The 21,982-nt window shown below is 38.7% G+C and overlaps 1 protein-coding gene across 1 annotated transcript; it reads right to left on the reverse strand.

Annotated features, from left to right (window-relative positions):
* Positions 1 to 1,122: 1,122 nt before the first annotated feature.
* Positions 1,123 to 20,385, reverse strand: crabp1a (cellular retinoic acid binding protein 1a). Its single transcript, XM_031316577.2, has 4 exons — positions 20,019 to 20,385; positions 16,120 to 16,298; positions 5,073 to 5,186; positions 1,123 to 1,514 (listed from the first exon to the last, which is right to left on the reverse strand). The coding sequence occupies exons 1-4, from the start codon at positions 20,086 to 20,088 to the stop codon at positions 1,464 to 1,466; spliced, it is 414 nt and encodes a 137-aa protein (XP_031172437.1). The 5' UTR covers positions 20,089 to 20,385; the 3' UTR covers positions 1,123 to 1,463.
* Positions 20,386 to 21,982: the final 1,597 nt, after the last annotated feature.

The raw sequence follows: 21,982 nt of genomic DNA on the forward strand, positions 1-21,982 counted from the left end.
AGAAGCTTTTGACTGTTTGCTCCTGTCTGTCTGGTCTTATCTCATCGCCCCAGTCTGTCTTTAATCTTGTTGCCTCAGAACTGCATCAGACACAAAGACGTGTCTCTCGGGAGTGTCTGGGGAAGAATCAGCAAGTGAAGAATGGCAGCAGGGAGTGGAAGGCTGGAGCATGATGGGATGTGGGGTTTTAAAAGCCAAGGCTCTTTTAAAGAGGCAGTTTAGGGTTTTTAAGTAGTGCACCTGAGTTCATCAGAAGCTGGGAGTTCTCGCAGGTTACTCCAAACAGGAGCACATACGTTCATAGGGCGTGTTACAGTATAGCAAGGCTGGTGAGAGTCAGAATTTCAAACAGAATATAATATAAGAGTGTTTATATATAGGACACATAGGTTTCAAAATTATTCTTTATAATCCTAAAATTCTTGTTTTATATGTCCACTATTGTAACTGCTTACAGTCGGCTCTCTAACTCAGAACATCAACACTTTTGTTTCCAAAGCAAAGAAATGTGTGACCTGTGCCAGGGTTTTTTTGGTCCCAAGCAGAAGTTGACCTCCAACCCACCTACCGAACCCAAGTGGTCTCACACAAGTACCCTCCACTTCAGAGGGAACAGGTAATATTCAAACGATTACCTGGCGATTCTGATCTTTCTTCCATATCAGCTGAGGGTGGTCAGTTGTGATCTGTTGTACTTGTGACCACACCCAGCTGTGATCGCATCGCTGCTGCACAGGATGCAGAAAAGGCATGTTGTTGTCTATATTTGTCAGAGCACGCCAGATTATTATACTGGGCGCAGTTACTCTTTGAAGTTCTTAGAAACAAGAAGGAGAACAGCTACTAAATGGTCCTTAAGGGGACATTTATTGTCAACTTCTGTTTCGAAAGTAAATAATGAAATTTTAACCTTCCTATTTGGTCTTCATTTAAAGAGTTTTCTACCACAAGCGGTGCCATGGAGCAATGACAGTTGGTGGCATTAGTGTGTCAAGAAATATGGCCAACAAAAGGAGGCAATTAAGAAGACTGCAACGTTTTTTTTTTGTTGCACATTTTATGACAAAGCAAATGTGTTCATCAAGTTTGTTGGGCTTCAATAATTTAAAAAAGAGTCTCTGCTACGGTTTGTTCCATTCTTTTATTGTTTACTGTCATTGAACATGAATACTTAATCAATGTAACTGATGACTAAATCCTACGTACACGGATGACACCAGGGTTGCAGATATGGACACTGAGATATCCAGCTATTGTACTGCAGACACAATACTCACTACAAATAACCAGATTACAGAGACATCGCTATTGTTTGTGGATACTATGCAGACTGATGCAGAAAGATTACACGGGATACTTTGCAAATACGTTAGCATGTTAGCATGACAGAGTGTTGTTGGGTTTAAACGAGTTGTTGTGGTCCAACTGGGTTTCTGTCTTGTCCTGATGAAGGTTGCAGAGCTTTATTCCCGGACGTAAATCCGTGTGCACACTACGTCGTCTGCCGCAAAAGTCTGGAGGAAACAAAAATATAATTCTGCATATTAGACACTGAGTAGCCCTTACGGTCAGCTGGCAAAATAAATGCTAAATTAGCTTCACATTTTAAACCTGTTTGCACCTTTGACAGTCAGCCTCTGAGGCCTCAATATGCTTCAAGTACTTTTTGGATGATCCGAGCAGTAGCCCTGCATGAAAAAACACAAACCCTCTCATGCATTTGAATGGGACCAGGCTACCGATGCAGCAGGGAAGCCAACGAATGGGGGCTCCAGCTAAAAAAATTTAACCAGGTTCAATCAATCAAATACATGCAAGCGCATGTAAAATCAGTATTTCTAAACGATTGTTGCCACAAAACATGAAACAGTTGTCCCTGTGATAACTTTCCAGAGTTGTAAAATCCTGTATCTGAGTATTATAAACCTCTGTGCAGCGTTTTGACATCTGAAAAGCCTTAAAATTCACAGATCTTTTACTCAAACTGGACTTTCTGGGTTGTATTTCATGTCTCACCAGTACCTAAAACAACACACACCCCTACCAATGTTTTAACACAATGCAAGAGGCTGCGATGATTGCTGATTTTGGTCTGACTGAATTGTATTAGCGATTTCAACAGTGCAGTTGATAGGAATTTGTCTTGGTGTGCCCACGTATATCGGTGGGGCAACATCCAAAGCCAATGATTCGACCACCACGCCCACCTCACGCAATGATTGGTGTGAAAAGGCAGAAGGACTTTTTTCTCAAGGTCTCTTTTTTAATTTTACATTTTACATAGCTACCTCTGTCACTGTCCAAGTGTGCACCCTTATCCCAATTTGTACTAATTATCATGCACACAATTATCACTACAATGACACGCAAAAAAGACAGAACTTTGAAGAGAGATTCAGGAGGCGTGTGTGTGGCTGTTTGCATCGTGGCCTGAACGACACGTCATACGAACTGGACCCAAGGAGTCTCTGCTCTTTTTTGTTTCCCCTTAAAAAAGCTTTTAAAAGTAGTCTTTGCATTCAATTTTGAAATGAAAGAATGCTAGATTGTTGGGTTATGACAGATTACCATATTGTTTGCAGTCTCAAAATGTCAAGGAAATCTTATTAACCAGTGATGCTTGTGACTGCGTGGAACAACATCACAGTCACAATTATGGCATCAATCTAGGTCATACTGCAAACTGTGGATGATGAAACCAAAAGAAACTGCAAAATCACTTAAGTATGGGTCCCTTGAATGCACAGGCGTGAAGTGATTGAGTCCAATCCTCTGATGTGCCGTCATTTTTTCGTTTTATTTCAGGATTATGTAGCTGGAGAAAATCCACACGACTTTTCCCTTAAAGTGTTTTCAGACTAAACCAATTAAATGGATCATGCAAATCATATGGAAATGTGCCCCACTTACAGTGTGAACTGCCACAGACAATCAGACCATTGCTTTATGATCGCTAGTCCTCCTTTTGAGCTAAAGCTCTACCATTGTTGGGTTTGTCTCTGTGTCTGGAGGCTTTTTTGGAAACAGATAGATATGATTCAGATTCAGACAGTGTTTGTTTTGGTCTTTCCAGTTGCTTGTCCCAAATAAAATAGGTTGTCTAGGTGCAAAGATGACTCATCTCTCTTTTTCAACAGAGAGGTTTAAAATCTTCCAGTATTTGTTTAATCAGCATCAAATACTGATGCATTTGAAAAGATCTTTTGCATTTCCTAAAGTTTTTTACTCTAATTGGAATAAAAGTTTATGAGCAGGTATTTTTAGCTATGCTGTGATGTCATTTCCTTACTGATTCAAAAGCACTTTTGCACACCTCTTTTTTGGGGCAGGTGCGTCGGAAAAGGTACCTGAGGAAGGTCTGTGTGACCGAAACATGCGTAATGGACAGTGTGCGGGACTTCTTCAACAAATTTCCTTACTGATGTCAAGATATTTGGTTGATTTGGTTATTTTGAACATCTAGCAGAATAAGATTTCATAATTACACATGAAGGTATTTAATTTAGTAACTCATCCATCAGCTCCTTGGCTACAGTCTGACTAGTGGCATCCAATCACATTCATACAGGTGTAGCGCATGAGACTTATCATTGCTCTACTGAAGCTCCCTTCACCCCCCGTTATACTGAACGTGTAAAATGTTCACTGGCAAGATATTTCAGTTGTTTTTTGCCAAAAAAACTAAGGTAGTTATAGCAGTTACAGCACACATATTTGGTTATGTTTAGGTGAAGGAAAGAGAATGGTCATTTCATTTTCTTTACACAGCTGTTTCTTATTATCCTTCTCGCTTCCACCAACACTATCAGGCTGCTGTGGCACCAAAACTAGGCCAGCTGGCTCAGGTGAATGTTGATGAGATTTACTTGTCCGTGTTGCCATGGCAACATATACAAGCTGCATGCACAGAGAATCAATTTCATATCATTTACCCGCAACTTGACTACATGATGTAAGAATTTGGCTCAGCGAGGCTTTTTGCTGTTAATACTGAATAGAAAAAGTCAAATTTGGGACTCTACAAGCTGCACTGTAAACGTGGTTTATCTGCAGGTTGTATGATGGTGTGACAGCAGGGAGGACTGAGGTGAGAAGAGCAGAGCAACACAGATGCTGTCGCAGCTCGGCCAGATAAATCTCCATTAGTACACGAATGCTTCAGCTCCTCCAGGGCATCTGGGCCAAAGTGTCACCAGAGTGGCAGGATCTGTAACACATTCTGCTTTTATCACCCAAACATTAGAAATGATTCAATATCTTTTGCTTTCCTCTGAACTATGATGAGCTTCTAGTGGAATATTGAGATGCAATTTAAACATTCTAGATATGCTTCTTCCCAGTATTTGCTTCTAATATAAAACTATACGCAAACATCCTGTGATTACTTTTTCAGGCTTTTGCCTTTTCATTCATCTTACAAGTACTCGAGGAACAACAAAGTAAAGCATGGGAGCTTTGAACGTTGAGAGAGGAAATCTGTTGAGTCCCTGAGAGCTGTTCGTCCCGTCCATTGGTTTTGGACGGCTCCCCTGCACATCGTTCGAGGGGCTTTAGACCCATTGATATCTGCCCATATTAATCTAGGGGGGTATTACTGCAATGTCAGCATAGCAGCTCCTCTTGTTCTCCTTTCAACAACTCTCCGTGGGGTGGATGAAAGCTCGGCTCCTTGGGAAACGGCCTCTCTCATTTCCTTTACGGATGAATCTCCCGAGTGACTTCATGCACTCCCTGCCTCGTTTCATTAACTATTTCTCAAACAGAGTACACTAGCTGCTCGAAAATCCCATCGTAATGCACCTGATGTCTTCTGAGTCTCCATGAGAACAAGCCACGTAACAGACAAACCATACCGATTAGCTACACATCAGATCATAATCTCTCTGTACTTATAGAGTAACATTTTGGGGTGAACACTTTATTTTTTTGTCTTCTCTTCCTCAGCCTGAAATGAGAGTTCATTAATCACCTGAACTTTAGAGCTTTTGTAAAGAAAGAGTTTTTCCTCTTTCCTAAGCAGTAATTTATTAAGAGACTTTCAGTGAGATGATGACTCATTGCCCTGCGCTCACCAGTATGAGCTCATCGCCGTTCAGCTCTCGGGTCCAGTAGGTTTTGGGGCCGTCCCCTTCCACCAGAGTCTGCTTACAGTACATCTTATTCTCCGTCTCCCAGGTGGCGAGGCTCTGCAGGGGGAGGGATAACAAGGTGGGAAGGTCAGTATGATGGTTTCAGTCAGTGATCTTGAAACACATTAGCAAGGAGTAACCTTTAAAGGGTCACTTTATGCCAGCATCGCTCATTGGTGGGGTCAGAAATGTGCTCCAGTGCACCCAACAGGGATGTCAAATCGTAGTGTCACATCATCCAGGAGTACACTTCTACACGACTGCATCACGGAGAGAAGTTAAAGTGGCTACAATCGGCATTTTATAACGATAAAGTATCAAATGATGTTAAAACAATGTCAATGTGAAAGGGGTTGCTCGTAGTGATGAACCTACTGAGAATTATCACCTGAATCTGCAGCTCACATTGGCTTTGCGGAGGCGAAGCGTTAGCAGAGCTGAAAAATATTTAAGGACCTCTGAACATCTGTCACTTCCTAATTAGCCTCGTTGATTGATAATATTTATATTTATTATTTTTTTGTCGTTTTTCACTATTGAAAGAAATTGCTTCTATACAATACAAAGGTTCATCTGTTAGGGTTCCCGTATCCTCAACCATACTAAACAGGCGTTGTTATGCATTCATCCAATCAGATGTATAAAGGGTCCATGTTTATATCACTGTTGGTCTGGGGCTGTTTTTCATGGTTTAAGCTTTGCCACTTAATGCTATAGCATACAATGATATTTTAGACAAAGTCAGGTCCATAAAGAAAACCCATCCATACAAGTGGAGGTCGTTATAGCAGCAGATTAATGTTCATGGTTTTGTTTTGAGATTTTTAACAATCATGTATGTGTGCAATGTCCTACTTTAAAACAACTTTGTCCCATGCTAATTCATCCATTGCAAGCCCTCAATGAATGAAGTAATATAGTATTACAAATCAGTAGCCTGTTAGTGAGTTAAAAAAAACATGAAATCCTCTTAACCCTTTGGTCGGTCAACAGTCCTGGTCTCCGTCTGCTAATTCACTTCAATAATATTTCAAATGACTTCAACAGGATTAGTCAGATTTTGACTTCAGGACTAATTGCTCCTGAAGTAACTGACTCAAATTGCCTATCAGAAAGCTAACAATTCATAAAAGAGCAGGACCAAGTTGACCCTGTGGTGCTAATTTGTGTTAATGGCGAGGATTTATCATTTTGGTCAGCTTAAGGTCCATTAACTGCAATCATATTTCATTTCTTTAACTATAGCCTACTGACACAAAAGTTGTTCTGTTAGAGGAACAGTTTGACGTTTATTTACTTTTTACTGAGGGTGAGATGAGGACATTAACATCACTCTCATTCCAAATAAATATGAAGCTGAATCCAGGAGACAGTTTAGCTTAGCATAAAGTCTTGAAACAGGGTGAAACAGCTTGCCTGACTTTGCCTGCCTCCACTTCTAAAGCTCACTGTTAATTAATTAACTGTTAATGTTAGTTAAGGCTATATCTTGTTTGTTTAATCCATACATAAGCCGAAGTGTTAAAACAAATTAATTAGTGAGCTTTAGAGTTGCTGGTAGGCAGATTGTTATGCTTAGACAAAGCTATGCTAGCTGTTTCGCTCTGTTTCCAATCTTTATGGTAAGCTAAACAAGCTTTTCTAGCTGTAGCTTCATATTTAAAGGAATATATTACACATTTTGGAAAATACAATTATCTTCTTGCCAAAAGTTAGATGGAAAGATTGATACCACTCTCATGTCTGTCTATTAAATATAAAGCTGCGGCAAGAAGACGGTTATCTTAGCTTAGCACATATACTGGAAACAGGGAAACAGCTAGCATGGCTCTGTCCAATGATAAAAGAAAATCCACCCTCCAGCACCTCTGAAGCTCACTGTTTCTCACTTTATTGTTTGTTTAATCAGTACAAAACTGAAGTGTTAAAAATAATCAATCAGTGAACTCAAAAGTTGTACGTAAAGAGCTAGGCTAGCTGTTTCCCCCCTTTTTACAATCTTTATGCTAAGCTATGCTAACTCTCCTGGTTGTAGCTTCATATTTAATAGACAGATATGAGAGTCAATCTTTTCAGCTAAAACTCGGCAAGAAAATGAATATGTATATTTCCTAAAACGTCAAACTATTACTTTAACTGCTATTTTAGAGTTAAATTTCCCAATCAAGTCTTTATTCCAAAGATTAGCTTGCTATTCAGATTTTCTCTTATGTGTTGGCTTCGCGTTCCTATCTGACTCTGATTATGTTTTCCCACACTGCTGAAATTTGTTTTCCTCTCCAAAAAAACAGCTGCATTTTCCTTTTCAACATAGCATCTTAAGCTAGAGATCCCGCTCCAAAAGCCTGGAACTGATCAAAACTGCTGTTGCTTCAACTCAAGCACAACATTAATATATCCAACAAAATTAAAATTGGGATAGGCCTTTAATGAATAACCCATCATGTGTTTCCAGCATTTTCTTGCATAGTTTATTTGTAGTGTTGCTCATAGACAATGTGTTTAACCATTTGTAAAAAATAAAATAAAATAAATAAAAAATAATGTATTTTATAAAGCACCACTGCCCAGTGTTGGATGGAGCAGCAGCCTCAGTTTCTAAGAGGCAAATGTTAATCACCATATCAAAGGTAGGGAAAGCCATCATGGATCCCTGTGGGCTGCTCTCCACAGACTTTGCCAAGCTGAACAACAGCAGGGCTTTTCTGCAGCTCTCCCTCTGATTTTTTTTCTCCTAATAAAGCCAGAACCCAGAGAGTTGATTAGCTACGGCTCCATTTTAACGATAGCATCAGTCTCAGCCTCTGAGTCGGATGGATTTTCTCTCATTCTCTCTGTTACACATTAAGTCACAGACAATTTCTCACACATGGTCTTCTAAATAACACACTAGAGCTTGTGCTCACAAATTTGAGACCAAGACAAATTCAACCTGTATTTGGTTTTACCATGTCCTGTTTTTTCTGTAGCTTTTTACTTATCAGAACATCTACTGCCGTTGGCTTTGCTTCAGTCTCTCACAGACTTTACACTGCTTATCAGACACAAACATTTAATTTCCTGCTTGGTTTTTATGCTGGATTTTTAAATTTCTTTCAGAGCCCCAAATAACACACACACGCCCTCTTGGATTTATCTCTTCCCACAGTTTGATCACATTATCTCTCTCACGTCAGTGTTTGCTCATCACTTTTCCCCCTCTCAGCAGCGTATGCCTTACACTTAGGACAACAAATGAGTTGCTCTTTATCAAACAACTCATATTTTACTAAGTGACAAATACCACATCTTAATGGTGAAGACATGCAGGAGTGCCTTAAGCTGCACTTTCAAAAATAACCAATTATGACTGGGTGCAACAAAGACAATCTGACAGTACAGAACTCCGTTTAAAAAGTCTCAACTTCTGGAATGATGGGTTTCCATAAGAAGCTATGGTCCTAATTAGTCATCCCACTTCTTTTATGTGTCTTAGTATATATATTTTTTTCATTTCTCCCTTAAAGAGAAAGGACTTTCTGTGGCATATTTGACTGACATTTGTCTCAATCACAGTTGGTGATTTTTGCAGTCTTGTTTTACAGAAAAAAAGTAATTACAAATCAACCTGAGGAGCAGACAGAATGACAAAGAATGTTTCAACTTTAAGTGTAATGAGACACAGATTCTACAAATGGAGCTGCGAATCCAGAACTCAGTTTTTTGCTCTCAGGGCATATCAGAATCAATCCAAAGGAATCCTTCTTCCCTCTCTCTTCTCTTTCAACAGATTTTTGATTCGCCTGTCATTCGCCGCAGGCCTGTTCCTGCCCCTCCATGCTAAATGACAAACTGTCAAAAGAAAATAAATCATGCTCAAGGTTTAGCCACTCCGTCCTGCTAATACATTTCCATCTTTATTCATCAACCCCAAACCTTTCCAAGGCTGCTGAGCTTCACAATTACCTTCCCCATCACATCATAGGATCACCTGTCACTGGTAAATAGTCCATTATTTGGAAATACATATGCCATCTTATCCTTGTACTTTGTGTTAGCATGTGATACTCTTTAGTGGATGCTACATCTGTTTCTTAAGTCAAATATTTTTATCGACAGGCTTTGTTTCTAATCCTTACGTATACAACATCTGCTCCCTTTGCCTCTCCCCGTGGCAGATGTCTCTATAGCAACCCACTGGGTTGAAAAAGTCCATTTGTCTTAGTATTTCTGCCCAAAAGTGACTTGTTTTATTGTACATTGGGAAATTAAGCTTAAGAGTTCAGCTGAAATTGTTGCTCCATCACAGGCGCCGTCTTATTTCTCAAAACTCAACTTCAGCTGCACAAGGCAGCAACAACGCCTCCATCCATCAAAGCAGATACATAATCGGATCATAATGACTTCCACTCTGCACTAACGCCCGTCTGGTGTCTGTTTCTCTGTTGTCTCTGAGACTGGCAGGAAGTCTCTTATCACTGTCTCCTCCTGAAAGGCCGTCTGATCCCACCGCACTCGCACAGATTAACTGGAGCTTTTTAACCTTGTGGCGGTGTTAATCAGCCCTATACTCTCCGCCAGGCACAGATCAGTGTGTAATCCCTTTAACCACAAGGGTAGCCGACCTCAGCCAAAACCCACTTAGGGCTCTCCTGCCAACAACTCCACCTGAGAGTCCGCCAACATCCCACACTGCCCACCTCACCCCTTTGGCACATGTGCCAGTGTCGGTAGGCGCCGCCTCCAGCCGGTTTAGCTTCACTCTTGCGTATGATTGATTGCCACACAAGAGCACAATGTGCTTGTTGCTTGGAACCACCTCCTTGATTTCTTCTTGGTAAAAAAAATAGACAAAATATATTGTACAGTCAGAAAGTATTAAGATTTTAGGACTATTATGGTAAAGTTCTGGCTCTCAGCTTTAATATGAAGGTGTTTACATCCAGATGAACAGTGGATCGAAAGTAGCTAGTTCAACCTAATTTCAGGTGACATAATGTAATTGGACAAGTTAATATAAACTTAAAGCTGCACTAATCAATATTTTTATGCAAAAGATTCCTCAAAAGATTATATGCCATGTGAAATGGGTCGCTCATACTGACAAAACCGACAGAAAATATCACACTCAGCTCTATTGGTTTTCTGTCCCACAACACAAGTTTTGAACACAATACTGATTTATAATATCATCACCTTTTAAGTTATGATATGGTGAACGTTTTAGCAAGCAATTGCTTATTTAGACATTCAGAGTAGCGTTGATATTTGTTTGGTCGTGTTTGTGGCCACCTGATGAATGCAAGTCCAATATTCACTCTCTTTTAGCTCTATGTTTGGTCTCTAACTAGCCTGACAAGCCAAACCCACATCAAGATGTTGGGTCTGGGAACACACCATTGGCAGGGCTCAATCCAAGGGGCGGGATGAACGGTTCTCTTTCAAATTCCCTCTGCACTCAATAGGATAGCGCTACAACCAGGCAGAGCAACGAAGAAGGTAGCAGAGCTAGTTGATAGATTCAACTTTTGCCGTATCTGGTCAGCAAAACTCTGAACACATCTTCCTTTTTTAAGAATGACTTCAATGCCGTTCTTTGTTCTTTTCTCAAAGAAAAGCTTAACTCCAAGTCTTCCAGAAGACCGCTGTTCCCAGCAGCAGCAGCCATAAGCCCGCCCACCGACTCTATACACGATGTGATTGACGTGACTAGAGTTTGGTTTTTCCAGCTCGCTCGCAAGCCAATGGAGAGTGCCTAGACCTCCCTGGCTGCAAATTAAATGTGCTGCCGCTAGGGTGCGCCTAGATTTCTAGGCTAGTCTCTAACAACTCCTGAGGGAAATATCTGCCTAGCTGCTAAATGCTGCACCATGTTCATCAGCTAGTCCACTAACTGTGTCTGGCAGTTGTTTCCAGTGAAAAAAGCTCTTCAAACCCACTGTACAGTAGCTGGTGAACATAGTGGAGCATTTAGCAGCTAAATAAACAGATATTTTCACATGAGTTGGTAGCAGCTAATGGCAGAGTGGATATTTAATTCAGTTCAATTGTATTTATAGTGTCAAATCATAAACAGATGTAATCTCAGGACACTTTACAGATAGAGTAGGTCTAGACCAATATTGAGCTTACATTAATCAAGTCACAACACAACATCAAATGAATGCTGTGAATGATGTGTTAAGGCAATTGTTTGCTAACACATTTGCCATAAGGTCTTTATATGATGATGATGTCAATGTTGTGTTTTCATCCTGTTCTGCTTTAAATTCATCATATTTAATATTTGTTTGCATATCCTCTGTCTTGCTGAAGTCTAGCTAGTCGTTGAAGATTTTGCAACATGGAGTCTTCCTCAGTAATGCTCTGCCATTCTTGTACTGCACCTGTCTTCACTTTTATTTTATTTTTTCGGGTACTTTTTGCCTTCAGTCTGATCTTCAGCAGTGAAACACATGATCAGTTGGAATCTAAAATGAGCAAGGGGTTTGCTGCACACTAAAACTCAGCTCAAGAGCCACTTGCTGAAATAATTTCAGCAAATTTGGATATTCTGGAAGGACAAAGTTGTGTATTATTTGGGAGTATACAGATGAAAAACTATAAACTGTCCTAAAATTAGAGGTGAATAAAAATATCTACCCAATATGGATGCAAACAACGTCACACTTGGACGATAGCTTAAAGCCACTTTAACCTCACAGTTATTTTTATTCATTTATCTCCAGTGTGCTGCAGAGACAAAACAATGAAAAAAATGTCACTGTCCTAACACCTTCTATAATGCTGATGCTCAAACCCAAACAAGTGGATGTGGCAAATGTGTGATGACAACTCGACTTGAGGTGTAATGTGGTGAAAAGCCACACAGAGCTGTCTAGCCCTGCCCAGTACCCACCATGCCCCAGGGCACAGACAGAAGGAGCCACACTGTCTCCTGGGATCAGAAATAGGTCATGTCTGCTCTCCCTGACTGCAACACGTAGTTGACACAATAAAATAAAAGAAAAAAATATGTATTTCAGATTGTAGCTGTTGAATGTTGTTTTGCAAATTAAACAAGCATTAAGTGAAGCAATTTTGCATGTTAATATATATAGACATTCACCCTTAATTAATTCTGTATTGCACATACCCAGAAGGGCATTGTGGTTTCCATCTCTAACCACCATGATGTTTTTTTATGATGATTTGATAATTTTAGGAGCTTAATGCTCAGAATTACACTCACTACATGTTTTTTTTACCTTCTATTCAAACTCTTCAATTACGTAAGTCATTGTATATTACATTTACAGTATATATTCAATACATTTGCAGATGGGGCTTTCAAATATCAGACCATAATCATCTGTAAAGTAAGTCCGTCCTCCAGCTTTAGGGTGATTGTTCTTCTATGAGTAAAATATTTTATGCAAAATGTTATATGCACCATGTGAAATTTGAGGATCCCATTAGGAGAGTTGTTGTTAATGTTAATATTTCTGTTTATTTTTACACTGTTTCTTCTTAATGTATATATAAGATGTTTTAATAAAACCCTGCAATTGTAGAGATCAACATGAATGCTGATATTAAAATGTACGGACACGCTCAAGGCTAAGGATAATGCTTTTTGGTGTTTTCAAGAATGTGACTCATCCATAAAATCCCAAATTCATCCAGTGGTTAAAGAAACTTGACAAGTTTTAACAACAACTCCCCAATCCACATGTGTTATGCAACTCTCCTCTGCTACACTGCAACAGCCCTGTTCTTAAAGGAAAGTTTGTACATACCAATGGATGAGCATATTACAACACGGCACTCACTCATTCAAACGTCTTTTTCCCAGAGGTATTGTTATGTGCACCTATGGATGATAGGGTGGCATGCTAATTGAAGAGACTGAGCTGTCCTGCAGATGTGTCCTTTAGCAAGACACTGAATCCCAACCAGCTCCAGGATTCCCACAAAGAAAAAATACATTTTTTTCTCTCCAAAATTGCACCTGTATGACAAGCAAAAAAGTTGCTTTTCGTCAGTCACGTTAGATCAGTTCTGTTCCACCCTAAATTCCATATGTTACAGCCTCCTCAAACACTATGCGTCACCCCAAATTGGCACCACAATTTCTACAGCTATTAAATTTCTACAGCTATTAAAAAATAGTATCTATTCTTGGAGAATTATGATTGAGTATATGATAAATAATAAATGATAAAATTCTGGATCATAAAAAGACCCTAATCCATCCCTTACTGTGATAATATAATCTCTTATTACTGATCACTACATTTTCTTAGTAAATCCAATTTCAAAAACATCTTAAAATCACTTAAACATGCGTTTCGTGAGTTTTGATAACACTGTAATACCCCGGTAATCACAACTAGCACACCTGAAAAACCTTCTTCTGTTAAATTGATCTACTGCCTTTGACGTATTTCTGTTTTGATTGTTGATCCAAAGTTTGCATGCCAAATACTCTATTAATATGCCATACAGTGAACATACATCACTATAATGAGATAACTTTGATTTATCAGTTAATGAACTGCTACATTTCTGTGGCTCCTATCACTTTTTGTCAATTTGTGTGTGTGTGAGAGGATAAAACTGGATTACATGTTAACGTTGTTTACCCACTGTTTGTCCTCACTGATAAAAAAAACAATACTCTTCTTCTCTCCAGCTCAGACACTGGTTGCTAAGCAGGAGTGCGATAAACAGATGTCATCCTCTGGACCATTAATGTGGAATATGTCATTACCTAAAGTGACTCAGTGGCAGCGTGTTTTCACCATGACATCTGGTTTCTAAATTCTTAAACTCTGAGGCGCTGACTTCCTTCATTGTGTAGGTGCAATGAGTGCAATGAGAATATGTTACAAGATACGGTATGTAACATCAAGAGGTGGCCAACATATTGAGTTTAATTCTATTAATTTGATGAAGTAAGACAGACAATTATAAGAGAAAAGACCTTTATGCTTTGACTAATTTAAAATACACAGATGGAGGTCAGCTTTGGGAATGCAGTCGTAATGTGTTTACACATTATCAAGCTGAACAATCGAGCTGCCTCATTCACTTTATCTAATTATACAGCCTACATATTTACTGCACAGATGACGTGCACGTCTCAGTGTTGAGATCATATCACATGTCTCATAAGAAACCAGTTTACTCTTATTACATGTAACAGAGCACAGCCTTTATGTCAAAGCGTGAGTACTTTTTCCTACTTCAGTTTTAAAGTTTTAGAAGTATTTTTGCAGAATTTGTCATGAGTTCCAAGAATTTAGAAGACCTTGATGTTCCTGAAAAAATAAAAAAAAAATAAAAAATACATTGGCCTTCTTTCCAAACCTTTGTAGTAGCTCTGACTATCTATCAGGATGTGAGAAATCCCCCTCAGGGCCTAAAGAGGTTCAGAGAGAAACTCTCATCCATCCCAACTCAAGCTGCATTTAATCCAGCTGCACAGACGTGAGGGTGATACCAATGGATGAAACTGCAAGGAGGTATTAATTTTTCATTTAACCCTCTTCAACAATAGCATACAGATATATTTGAAGACCTTTAATACACATATACAAACACACAGAGAATAACAAAGGATGTAAACATTTAGAGGATTCATTCAATTATATATCTGTAGATGTTAGGATTAAAGGGCTGTTCTCTTTGTTAATACAGATTTAATCTTTTTGGCATCATCCAAACGTTGATGTGAAACAAATGTGTGGCTCTTTGGAAAGAAAACTACTCAATATATGTCCAAGAATATACTATTGTGTTTATATTCCATGATGAATACCAGTGCTGCAGAGAATCTGAGATTTTGACTGATTCAAACCTTCTCTGTACTTGTCCACAGTACACATTGGCTTGTTTTTGTCACTGTGAAGACATAGCATTGATCTACATCACTTCCGTGGAAGCCTCTTCTAACTTTAACTATAGCAACTACATCCTTTACCCCAATCTTAACCCCAACCACAATCTTCATCCTAATCAAAAACTAAGTAGTAACCCCCAAAATAGAACTGTTGTTTTTTCTTGACGAGGAGGTGAACATGTGAATAGATTTTTGTCCCTACAACATGTTTAATACAATAGACACACACTAACAAACCGTTTAGTTTTTTTGTCACTTAGGAAGACATTGCATTGACTTACATTCATTCCATGGAGACTTACCTTCACTTTAACCATAACCACCACACGCCTCACCCCAACACTTAACTAAACTTAACCCAATCATAAACCAACACTAGAGTTTAACTGTTCACCTTTAGGGGACTCTAAAATGTGTCCCCGCATGGGAGTGGAGTCCCCACAATGTCATTAATAAAACTATATGCTAACACACTAATTTTTTCATATTTGAATAAACACTAAAAGATGATGTTGAAGGGTGAGGAAAATGAAATGAGCCTGAGAAAGTGAAAACAGGAGGACACCATGAAGGGCAGTATTTACTGAGGTGAAATGTTTACTTAGTTAAGGGTTAAAGAAAGAAATTTCAATCACATTTAAGGGCCTAGTGGTTTTGCATGATTTAGCCCATTTAATTCCTTATACTTAACATCACATGTGACAATTTTGCAAACAATACTGTTGTGTTTTAGAAACGTAGATGCATTTCAGGCAGCCATTGGCTTCCATTCATTTCTGTATAATAAATAGCAGCATTTTGAAACTCAAAGTTGCAAATTGTGCGGTGTAACCACAATATTCTTCGTTCAATTCTGGATGGAAACTTTTGTTGCATCGCATACCTCATCCCGCCCCCCATGATTCCTGTCTAAAACTGCACTGTCAAAAATCATGTTGTACAGAAGAAATGGAAACCGATGACTGTTAGAACTGCAGGAAAAATAAATGAGAAAATGTAAAACTTTGTGTTAAAGGACTAAAACACAAAGGTGCGGCTCTTGAAGCTGTGAGTGTTACTCCCATTCTACACTAGAACATCTAACCAATTCACTATGAGTGTGACATATTTTAAATATCTGATTTCTACCTTGCACTTCCGTCCATCCACTGTCTCCTCATCAAATTCTTCACCGATGTGGAAGTTGATCTCAGTGGTGCGCACACTGGTGGATGTTTTGATGTAGAACTTCTCACCGTCCTGACGGATCTCCACGTGGGGGTTGGAGGCCGCCGCCACAGCCACCTTCCTCAGCATGGTGTTCACGCCTGACCAGGAACAACCCAGGCCAGAACAACAAGAGGGAGAAATCAGAGGTCTGTGTCATCGTTTTAACAAGAGTCATTTAGTTATTAAAGGGGACATTAGCGGGATTTTTCACTGCCTCATAGAACAAAATGACTAAATAATATCCTTAGGGATGTTGATCATTACTCATGACTCAATAATTACAACATGCTGCCTTTTCTGGTGCTTTGCTAACTGTTTAAACCTAGTTAGTAGTAAAATAAGCCAAGCAGACATTATTGTTATTATACCTAATTACAGTATTATGCATTATGATATTTAACCACATTATCAGAAATGCAGCGTCATGATTAATTAGCTAATACAGTATTTATATGATTTTTGTGTTCATTAGAGGCCACTATTAAAGGAGCTTCTTACTGGTTACAGACAGAGGTCAACATGAGTTATAGATTAGCTTAATACACCATAAAATCAAATCAACTTAAATCATGAGAGACAGATGTAGAAAAAAGGAAGGAAGTCGGTTAAAGGTTGATCTCTGCTAGGTACAGAAAAGCTGAGACATGCAAGAGAAAATGAGAGAAAGAGAAAGCGGCTGCATCTAGGTCGTGGGAATATGGTTCTTTTGTTTTTGCCACAAGAAAATCAAATGGGCATGTGTGTCTGATAAAGAAAGTGAGACACAAATCAGCACAAAAAGAAGAAAGAGAGAAATAATGCCTCTTTTATATCTGTTGGTGGTAACATTTTTACCGAATCATCTTCCAGTTCCTTTCTATTCTGCCTTAGTCTCGACCCCACCCAGATTTATACCTCTCCAGGCCCTCATGCCAACTTCAATCAGACTCTAGACCTTAAATACAGAGGCAAGTGCTGAATGCTGGTCTCCTTGTATTTCCTTGTATGGTTAACAGTAACATCTCTAAGCTTAAATTTAAGAAATAATGACAGAAATGTAGATGTTTCATAGTAAAAAACACAATAAATGCTCTGTGGCTCTGACAGAAACCTCAACTATGTCTAAAAACTGAGAGAAATCTGTGGAATTATTGCCCTTATATCTGTGTGATGGATTATTCAGCCACGTCCAGAAGAAAAAACTGAACTCTTATTTCTTTTGGTCTGGTGGCTGTAAGGGTGGTGATCCTGGATGTGGTACTGCCCGGGGTTGTGGCAACACTTTGGCACTATGCAAGGCCATCTGGCTTTATGTCCTGCCAAAGTCCTGGATCTTTTATTTTACTGGCCTCTCCTATCAACGGAAATAACTGAATACAGCCTATTGAAAGCCAATGTCTTTGCAGACAAGATCAAGTATTTAATTCTGCAAAGTTTTCATGGATTAAAAAAAAATCCTCCCTAATTAGAGAGAGAGATCCTCCTCACACAAAACCACTGTGATGTTTCTTGGCTCTTGGTCACCACCCAGGCATAAAAACGTGTTAATTTGACAGCTTACACTCGACCCCACCCATGATCTGAGGGACCACAGCATGTTTTTATAGCATGAAATATGTATGTATGAGCATCACTGAGCCAAGTTTCTCGTCTCTAAAAAACTGACATTGAATTTCTCTTACATTTCTTTAAACATTTTTATGCATAATGTGTGTCCAAAGAAATGGCAAATGGACAATAAGCTTCAGTTTCTCCACCACCATTATTACAAGCAGCCAATAGTAAGGAGTGTATGCTCTTACAGAAAGAGGTAAAGATCATTTCCTCAAACACTGCTAACCGAGTGTCTAAGGTTTCTGCTGATACCAAAGTATTTTTACATTCTTTGATCAAATGCAGACACATGCCTGTTCTCAATTAGCAAACTGTGAGTCTGATCAATTCATACAGCTCTGTTCACTCAGCGTGTTCACTCTGTTATCTGCACCCTGGATATAATGAACTCCTCCTTCTGTAGGGAAACATCAGAGTCAACACATAATTATGAAGATGTTGATAGAAAGTGGCGGCCCTGCAGCACTGGAATCCACAGAAGTTGCCCACTGCAGCTCCCCATTGACCGAGCCCTTATTTAAGAGTGAACGAGTGATCTGCTCCGGCAGATGTGGTTTAATGTGCTCATACGTGGATGAGGTGCTAAACTCGGAGAGTGACTAATTTCTCATTCAACTTAAAATTCCGACTGGAGGGATAGTTGCCTTATCAACCTTGCGTCAAAAACAAAACATGAGAAGTGGTGTTGAAGAGATTCTTTTTTGGTTAGCATTCTTTTGTGAATCAAAATGAATCAAACCTGAACTATATTTTCAGTTGACTTATTTTGACTGTGTAATGTGTTTTATGATGGCCGTTAAGAGCTTCCTCAATGATTGTAGGGTCTTAAAGAGAACTGTGGATTAACTGACATTAATCTATATTTTTCATATTGTCAACAAATCCCATGAAAAGACATGTTAGCCTGTCTCTAAATACTTTCAGACTTCCCTACTCTGTCTGTAGTCAGCCCCAAGCCCATTCATACCTAATACTGACGATGTAAATCTTTTGTTACAGGTCCCAAATATATACTTTCATTTAAAAAAAATTATGAAGTAACTTCCTAAGACAACTAGGCACATTTGTTTTTAGACAATGAAACTCAAACAGGGGTAAATGGTGCATTTTCAGCTGTGGATAATTCTACATTTGGCATTCACGACAGAAGGACGGTGTATTTGGGATTAATTCAAAATAAACTACAGTGCCCAGGTTCATCATTAAGAGAAAACATGTCACCCAGGGCAACAGTGGCTCCTTTATGTTAAATTAAGATTCATGGCACAGAGGAATCTAAGACAGGCTATGGCTACAAAGGCAGTAGTTTTTTTTGTAAATAGAGAAACGTAAGAAATACTGTAGAATATCACCAGCTTAAATGTTACAGTGTATTATAGCAGGTAGGGGTGTTTAAAGAGTGATTGCAACCCCAAAGCACAAAGCAGATAGCACTGAAATGTGTGGTGTTAAGTGCTGCAGCGATGCACACACAACTAAACTGTCAATTGTTTCAGCTTTACAAGGTACAAGGTACTGTTTTTAACTTAACTTTGACAGATTGTGTTAAAATACAAAACAGAAACATGTCTAAAAAAGTTAGAATATCAATCCATTTGGTGTCAACAGTTCCTGTAGAGTTGTTGAAGCAGCTTATCCCTGAAGAGTTCTACATTATTCTAAAGACGCACAGCCTTTTGATGTGTCCTGTCTGTTTGAGCAGTCCCGGCGTGACGAAACGCTGCAACACAATTGAATGACCCAGTTAAACTGGTTCCAATCTAAACCATCACAACCATCAGTTAAGACTAAGGAGGGTGAAAAAGAATGAAAAAAGATAGGACACAAGAGAATAGCACTAGGCTCCAGAGAGCTCCCCTGGCATTGCTAATGCATGCCCTACTTAAATGCTTAACATGAATGATGTTGTGTGTCCCCCTCCTCTCTTCATGTAACAATACCACGTCTGTTTAGGCTGGATTTCAGCATCCAGTGTTTCATATCTCCTGTAAAGCTGAGGGATTTCCCTTCAATAACATCTCCCCGTAGATCTCTGCGTTCTTTTCCCAGGGAGCTTCTCTGAACAATACCATGTTGTTGGAAGTCAGGCATGCCATTCTCCAAGAACAAGAAAAGCCTTTTTCTATATGGACATGATGGATAGTCAGCCTCATGCAGGGATGTAGCACTGGCTATGAAGGGGGGGGGGAGAGGAGAGAGAGAAAAGAGACAAGGAGAGGGCTTACCCAGGGCTTTGAGAAGTTCATCAAAATTCTCACTCCTCTTCATCTTCCAGGTGCCGGCAAAGTTAGGCATGTCTGCTGAGGCTGAGTCCTAGGGCTGCCGAAAGAACCTGTTCCACGCTCTGATACCTCTCTCTTTCCTCTTCCTTCTTTCTCTCTTTGACTTTTTCTCACCCTCCTTCTCCTTCCCTGTGTTCCTGTCTCCTCTGCTCTGGGCTCAGCCTCTCGTTCACACTGATACACCCAAGTTTTTTTTATTTTTATATATATATATATATATATATATATATATATATATTTGGTTTTCTTCGCACACTCTTGCTTCGTCTGTGTGTCTCAGTGTGCTGGCTGCAATCTTGTCTTTAGCTCCTTTATAGCTACTGTTCTTTAATGGGAGTCAGAGGAGGTCCCTCCCCCTGAAAGCTCTGTCCCATTAATAAAGTAGAGCGAGACTGACGTGTCTGCTTGCTCTGGGGATCAAAACGACTATATTCACTATTTAAAAGAACATTTATAGTGCTTTACTTTGTCAACAACTTGATTATTAAGGTTTTTTTTAAACATGGAGGTTGGCTTACATTATTGTTGTCATATTTTTGCCCTTTTTTAAGGAGAAGAAGAATAAGCTCAGGATACAGGCTTTATTTTTCAAAATTAAACCATTATATGGATTTGTTCAAAATTAGTAGTTCAGGGAATAAAGTTTGGTCAACTCTGATAACTTTTATTTAAGATAAAACCTAAATATATCCATCAAGCTAATTAAACTCTACCTTATTTAGATATTAAATTCCTATATTATACGTAAACTGTTTAAAGTACTACTTCTGTGGGTTTGTATTATCTCTACTGCAGTAAATTAGCCCAAAACTAACCCTGAATCACAAACAATTATCAAAGAGTTGCTTTATTGCACCAATAATGAATCATCTAGATGTTTCCTTGTTATTTATTTATTTATTTATTTATTCTTAGACATTAAAAGGGAAGTATGTATTACACACACATTGCATTGTATTATATTATATTAATTATGTATAGTTGTGTAAAGTGGGATCCAACTTAGTTCAAAGTGTTTCTGTTAGATCTGTAGCTTCTCTGTGGGTTTTCTGGCTTTTACTCTAATTTGTTCTACATTGTTGATTAAACAAGTGCAAAATATTACAGTAAAACATTTCTATTACATTAGCCTCAAACTAATCCTGCAACACGAACCAAAGAGATGGTTTGTTGAACTGATAATGAATCATCTGGGTGTTTTCTTGTTGATTCCCCCCCTCAGGCTTTAAAGATGCATGTATTTATTATGCATGCATTTTATTGTATTAATTATGCATCAGTTTGTATTATTACGTAAAGTGAAATCAGTTTTCACTCTGCTGAGCTTTAGAATTGCTTTTGCGCAGTGTAGTCAGCAGTGTAGTATTTTATCTTGTAATATTGTAATAACAATAACTTGAGTTGTGACATTATTGGTCAATATTATTATTACTGTTGCATTGTGAGTGTTACAACTCTTATGTTGTATTATATACAGGTTGCTGAAAGCAATTTAGTTTGTATTAACTTCTATTACATTTTATTACTGTAAAGTACACTTCATACTAGGGAATGTACTTAAATTAGGCTACCTTGTTAACATTTGGCCAGGACAAATGAGCCTTTTTTTGTTAACTCAATTACATTTTTCGTTTTGTTTTGATGGTCATTGAGATCTGTCCCTGTCAAAATACAGTAACTAAAAACAAGAAGAAACTATTGCTGATGTAAAAATGGTTAATTTTAATGTATTACATTTTGTCGAGACAGTATAATATTATCCAGACACTACATTATCAGTGACAACTAGATGCCAGCTTACAGATCCAGAGTATGCATACATATTTTACAACTACAGTAAATGTGCTTGTGTTTCAGACTTGTTAAAGAGCAGGAAGCTAATTTAAGACAATACACTAGTTCTGTCT

Source organism: Sander lucioperca, chromosome 7, assembly GCF_008315115.2.
Source record: "Sander lucioperca isolate FBNREF2018 chromosome 7, SLUC_FBN_1.2, whole genome shotgun sequence".
Lineage (NCBI taxonomy): Eukaryota > Metazoa > Chordata > Actinopteri > Perciformes > Percidae > Sander > Sander lucioperca.